Raw genomic sequence first — 6,000 nt, 5'->3', positions numbered from 1 at the left:
ACTGAACTCTTATAGAAAAAAGTTACATTTCACTTGAAACAAATGCAAATTTCACATTTGTATGTCAGAGTGAAATGGTTTTTCCATGTTTTCAAAGTGCTATAGTGCCAAGTGTTGCTTAAGGAAATCATTTAGTGGTGGACTTGTCAGTACTAGGTTAATGGTTGGATGTGATGATCCTAAAGGTCTTTTCCAACCTAAACTGTTGAAAAAAAGTGATGGAGAATTCATATTCTCTATTTAGGTTCTCTATTTAGGTTTTTATAGACATAAAATTACTTTTGCAACTTGTATTACATGTTAGAATTTTATTCTGATTTTCAAGTTATGATAACTGTCTACAAACTGATAAATAATGAGCATTAAAAGGCACAATGCTGATAAAGAACTATGAGTTGACTGGAAACTAAATGGTGTAATAAATCCTTTGTAAGACACAGAGTTTTTAGAAATCTTTCCTGATACGTTTTCTCAGAAGCACTTACTGGGTGAAGGGAGGTGTAAATTTAAATCAGTATTTTACCAAGCTCTGTTAAATCAATTAAAAAGTAAATTTCAGAAACATTTCGCAAGTTAACTTGACGTGACGGAGAGAGACTGGACACAGCTTGATGCAAGCAAGAGTCGATTTATTGTAAAGAATCATGCCTTTTTATATGCTCTGCAGACGGCTGCTTTCTTTCAAACATACGGTGTTCATGGGTTACATCTGATTGGTCAACGTTTTGCTGTCGCAGCAGCATCTCTATCTTATGCTATATAGAACTTCTAAAACCTAGTCAGACGGTATGCATATGTTATCTAAAGCAAAAGCTCCTTCTGGAGCCTGCCCTATCAGGGGACCGGCAACGATGCTGCCACCTTGTTTAGTTTCCCCAAGGTTCATGGCCTAAAGGCTCCATCCTGTTATCTGTTAACCTGGCAGTGCTTGAGCCTTTGTTTCTCAAGCTGCAGGCCACATCTCCCCCTTCCTGTTAAGCAAAAAGAACCTCCTTCACTGAGTGTGATGTTTTCTTTTGCAAGACTTGTCAAAAATAACACTAAGGCAAAAATAACTACAAAAAAACCCTAAGTCCTTATTTAACTAAATCTAAAAAACATCCCATAAATGAAAAACCATACTGTAAAATGTAGCAAGCTAATAACTACTAATTGGCTACACACACTGTTTGCATTGTTAATTTATCTTTTATGTCTAAAAGTTATCTGCACACCTTCTGTGTTGATCATCAATTATGGATAATAATGACATGTTCACTTACTTCCCAATACCTTCCTACAACTCCTCCTTGGTGTAAGGCAGTCTGTACCTCTGCTTCAAGGCCGTAGTGTTTTGAAGATGTGATCACCAAATACTTCTCAGTGTGAATAACTTTGCTGTTTCGTAGGAAGTTCAAGGATATTGTCAGGGACTATGTAATCCAAATTTGACAATTGACAATATCCATCCTGAAATTCCCCACTCCTGAAACCAATTGTCCAATCCAAAGAATCCATTTTCTTGTATCTTTTGTGTCTGATCTATTAATTTCTGAATGCTCGGATGGATTGACTGAGAGTGGACACATTCATGCAGCACATGCCTTTCAAAATTTTCACAACCATGTCTGTGAGCCAGCAACAAAAATCAGTTGCTGCTTGATTCTGTAAAGTCTTACAGAATCCACATCTGTAGCTAAGTGTCTTGACAGTTTCAGGAGTCCGGTAACATCAGCCTCACATTTTTGTGCAGGCACCACCCATTGCAGTCTGTGTTCTTAGGCTGTGCAGAAGTCACTATTTCCCTAATTTTCATTTACCACAAATACATACATATTTCTAAGACTGTTAATTAGTTCAATATGTCCCACAGCAAAACTCATAGTCCATTGTGACTGCAGTTGGAACACTTGACATAAGTTACTGGGATCAGCATCTCCGCCTGGTTCACACAGGCTTGCTTTTTTCTGGATCCATGGCCATCTGTAATGACACAGCCAGATCTCCTTTCCCCAAGTTGGTACCTGTAATTTAATTTTTTTACTAACACTTGACATTGACTTTTTTTCTTTTCATTTTTTTTCTTTTTTCAAACCTCCTTTTAAACCTCCTGCATATTTCACCATTGGAGGTACCAAGCTGTTCTGTGGCAGACATAAACAACTCAAAACGTACAGAGCTTTGTCTAATCGATCAGCTGGAGAGATGTCCTCCTCTCCCCCTTTTTGTTTGTGAAGCAAAAACACTTGAGAGTTTGATTCATACGTTCCACCATGGCCTGACCTGCAGGCCAATGTGGTGTCCCTGTATCATAGGTCATGTCCCACAATTGGAAAGAGGTTTGTATTGTTTGTGCTATATATCCTGGGCTGTTGTGCATTTTGATTCCACGGGGTACATGGCATTGGACACGGTTACTAGATTCCCGCGTTTGTGCAGTCCAAAACCTCTCGTGTGCCTGTGCCACAAGGTTTCATGCCAGGGGCAAGGCTGCTGGTGAATTGCTGACAGTCCAGGTGACTGTGCAATCCCTTTAGTCTCAGCAAACAAAGAAGTGGTATTGTAGCTAAAGCACCTTGGCAGATTGATGAAACAATTCATGCAACTTTTGAACAGCCAAATATTTTCACACTGGCTTCCTTTGAATTTTCTCTGGACCCCCTTGCTTTTCCAATGCAGTTAACTCATGAATCAAACTTTCAACGTCTAAGTTTTTTCCCACAATCAATATTTCAACCATGTAATGATATCACATACAAATGAATGCTGCAAACCAACCTATCAGACAAATAACACTGCAAGACGCGAATTGTCACATCCACGCCACGTGGATGGGGTGGCGGGGGGGGCGGTTCTCCGACTTCTGCGGTGGTTCTCCGACTCCCGGAGCTGCGCCGCTGCTTCTGCCCTGACCCCATCGCGAACCACAGCGTGACCCCGCCTGCGAGCACTAGGGCCCAGCCATAGGATTCTTGTCCCTGTCCTTAGGTTTCTTGTCCATGTCCATAGGTTCCTTGTCCGTGGAGGCAACACTTTTGTCTCCGTATTCTTCGGTTGGGGGAGCAGTCGGTCCTGAGACTTTTTTACGGTGAGATCCCTTTAAATTCCTCGCACCGCCTGACTTGTCTCAGAGGACTCCGGTGTCAGGGAACACGGCTCGGGGGATGCCAGGCTGGGGCAGCCGGTATGACCATCTTTTGCTGTTTCCAAAACTCACGCTCTCCTATTTCAGTCGCTCTATATCCTCGTTCGGGATCCTGGCGACAAGAGAGAGGGGTCCCTGCTTGGGGTCCCCTTGGAGTCGGAATAACGGGTCCAACTTGGATCAATGTGATCAATGTTGAGCTTTTTAAGAAGACCTTTCATAAGGTCATAAATACGTCTCTCTTGGGGGAAGACAGTTGATTCCCCATATTACCCACAGCTCAGCTCTCTTCCAGAGGGATGATTCCTGGCCAGGCTTCCCACTTCCTTTCAGTGCCTCATTCAACGTTCTGTGGCAGTTGCAGCGTGCCGCACAGCTCGGCGCGCTTCAAAGTCCTCACACGGGGCACCAATTTGCCGCGACGGAGAGAGACGGGACACAGCTTGATGCCAGCAAGAGTCGATTTATTGCAAAGAACCATTCCTGTTTATATGCTCTGCAGACGGCTGCTTTCTTTCAAACATACCCTGTTCCTGGGCTACATCTGATTGGTCAACGTTTTGCTGTCACAGCAGCATCTCTATCTTATCCTGCTAATAGAACTTCTAAAACTTGTCAGACAGTATGCATGTGTTATCTAAAGCAAGAGCTCCTTCTGGAGCCTGCCCTAGCAGGGGGCATGGGACTGTGCTTATCACAATCTTGCCAGATGCCACAGTTTATGGCCTAAAGGCTCCATCCCGTTATCTGTTAACCTGGCAGTGCTTGAGGCTTTGTTTCTCAAGCTGCAGGCCACAAACATCGGCCAATTCAAGGCCATAGGTGCTGCTGACCAGGGCCGAGCGAATCTGTGATGGTCGCAGAGCCTCTGGGAATCACACATAGGAGAAAAAATCCACAAGCAGCTGCAACACCCATTATGAAGAGAGGCCAGAGGGAGGTCCCAGGGAACTACAGGCCTGTCAGCCTGACCTCGGTGCTGGGGAAGGTGATAGAACAAATCATCGTGAGTCCCATCATGCAGCACATGCAGGACACTCAGGTGATCAGGCCCAGTCAGCATGGGTTTAGGAAAGGCAGATCGTGATGGACCAACCTGATCTCTTTCTATGACAAGGTGTCCTGCTACCTTAGTGGATGAGGGGAAGGCTGTGGATGTGATCTACCTGGACTTCAGTGAAGCCTTCAACACTGTCTCCCACAGCATCCTGATGAAGAAACTACCCGCTCATGGATTAGATGGGTATATGTTTTGCATGGTTAGAAACTGGCTGGGCAGCCAGGCCCAAAGGGTTGTAGTGAACAGAGTTAAGTCCAGCTGGTGGCAGGTCACAAGGTGTGTTCTCCAGGACTCGGTGCTGGGGCCTGTCCTCTTTAGCATCTTTATTCATGATCTGGACAAGGGGATTGAGTGCATCCTCAGTAAGTTTGCAGATGACACCAAATTGTGTGGGAGTATTAATTTTCTGGACAACATGTAGGCTCTAAAGAGTGATCTGGACAGGATGGATCAATGGGCAGAAGCCAATTGTATGAGGTTCTTGGGTTACTGTGGCCAAGTTCCAGGTCCTGCATTTTGATCAGAATAACCCCAGGCAACGCTAGAGGCCTGGGTCAGAGTGGTTGGAGAGCTCCCTGGAGGAAAAGGATCTGGGGTTGTCCCTGGATACCTTGGCTGGACATGAGCCAGCACTGTGCCCAGGAGGCCTAGAAGGCCAACAGCATCCTGGCCTGGATCAGGAATCGTGTGACCAGCAGGAGTAGGGAGTGATTGTTCCATTATCCTCAGCTCTGGTGAGGCCGCATCTCGAGTGCTGTGCCCGATTTTGGGCCCCTCACTACAAGAAGGACCCTGAGATGCTGGAGCGTGTCCAGAGATGGGCAACAAAGCTGATGAAGGATTTGAAGCACAGGTCCTATGAGGAGCAGCTGAGGCAACTGGGGCATTTTAGCCTTGAGAAAAGGAGGCTGAGGGGGAGACCTTGCCGCTCTCTACAACTACCTGCAAGGAGGAATGTAGAGAGGTGAGAGCCAGTGTCTTCTCTCAGGTAACATGTGATAAGATGAGAGGGAATGGTTTCAAATTGCACCAGGGAGATTTAGGTTGGATATCAGGAAGAATTTCATTACTGAAACATTAGTCAAGTATTGGAACAGGCTGCCCAGGAAAGTGGTGGAGTCACCATCCCTGGAGGGATTTAAAAGGTTCCTATAGATGTTGTGCTTGAGGACATGGCCTAGAGGTGGACTAGGCAGGGGTAGGCTTTGGTTGCACTCGATGATCGTAAAGGCCTCTTCCAACCTAAGTGATTCTATGATTCTATGGTACAGTTCCAGGAAATTCCTGTTCTGTCATGGTGGGAAAGCACTGTCATGTCAGAAACATAGTTGAGTGGTTCTGCTGTTGGAAATGTGCTTGTAAAAGTTTATAAATGTCAGGGGGAAAAACAAGGAAGAAAAGGTTGTGCCCCTTTGCAGGCAGAGATGATGGGAAGAGAGCACAGCTCATCATTCCACAGTGTCTGGGTCACACAAGACCAGGAGATACTGCATTAGCAATGGGATGAAGCTGGTCCGTGTTATTAAAGCTTAGGCAAAATAGGAGGGGAAAAAAAACCCCAATCCCAACAGTTAAAAACCCTACTAAATACAGACTGATCCTAACGTGAGTTACATGGCCAGTGATACGCAGAGTGAGCAGTTTGTTGCTGCTTAGAGACATCCAGTCATCACTTTCCAAATGGCATCATTGAGCTCCTGGTTCCTCATGCTGTAGATGGGAAATTTTAATTCTGGAGGAAACACTGACTAAAAATTGTCACTACCAGGTGCAAATGATGGAGGGGAGCTTCAGGTAGGTGAATACAGCAGTGATG

The 6,000-nt window shown here is 45.1% G+C and overlaps 1 protein-coding gene across 1 annotated transcript in view; it reads right to left on the bottom strand.

The window, feature by feature from the left end:
* Nucleotides 1-2,929: 2,929 nt before the first annotated feature.
* Nucleotides 2,930-6,000, bottom strand: part of LOC311204468 (olfactory receptor 14C36-like) — a gene marked incomplete at both ends in the record, with an annotated part of 35,290 nt that continues 32,219 nt past the window's right edge. The window contains one exon of the mRNA XM_084280891.1: nt 2,930-3,027. Within this exon, the coding sequence (XP_084137017.1) occupies nt 2,930-3,027 (98 nt within the window). The remainder of the gene's footprint in view (nt 3,028-6,000) is intronic.

This window comes from Gallinula chloropus (assembly GCF_964237585.1).
Source record: "Gallinula chloropus genome assembly, contig: HAP1_SCAFFOLD_51, whole genome shotgun sequence".
NCBI classification, from domain to species: domain Eukaryota; kingdom Metazoa; phylum Chordata; class Aves; order Gruiformes; family Rallidae; genus Gallinula; species Gallinula chloropus.
This window is presented reverse-complemented; position numbering and strand designations above follow the sequence as displayed.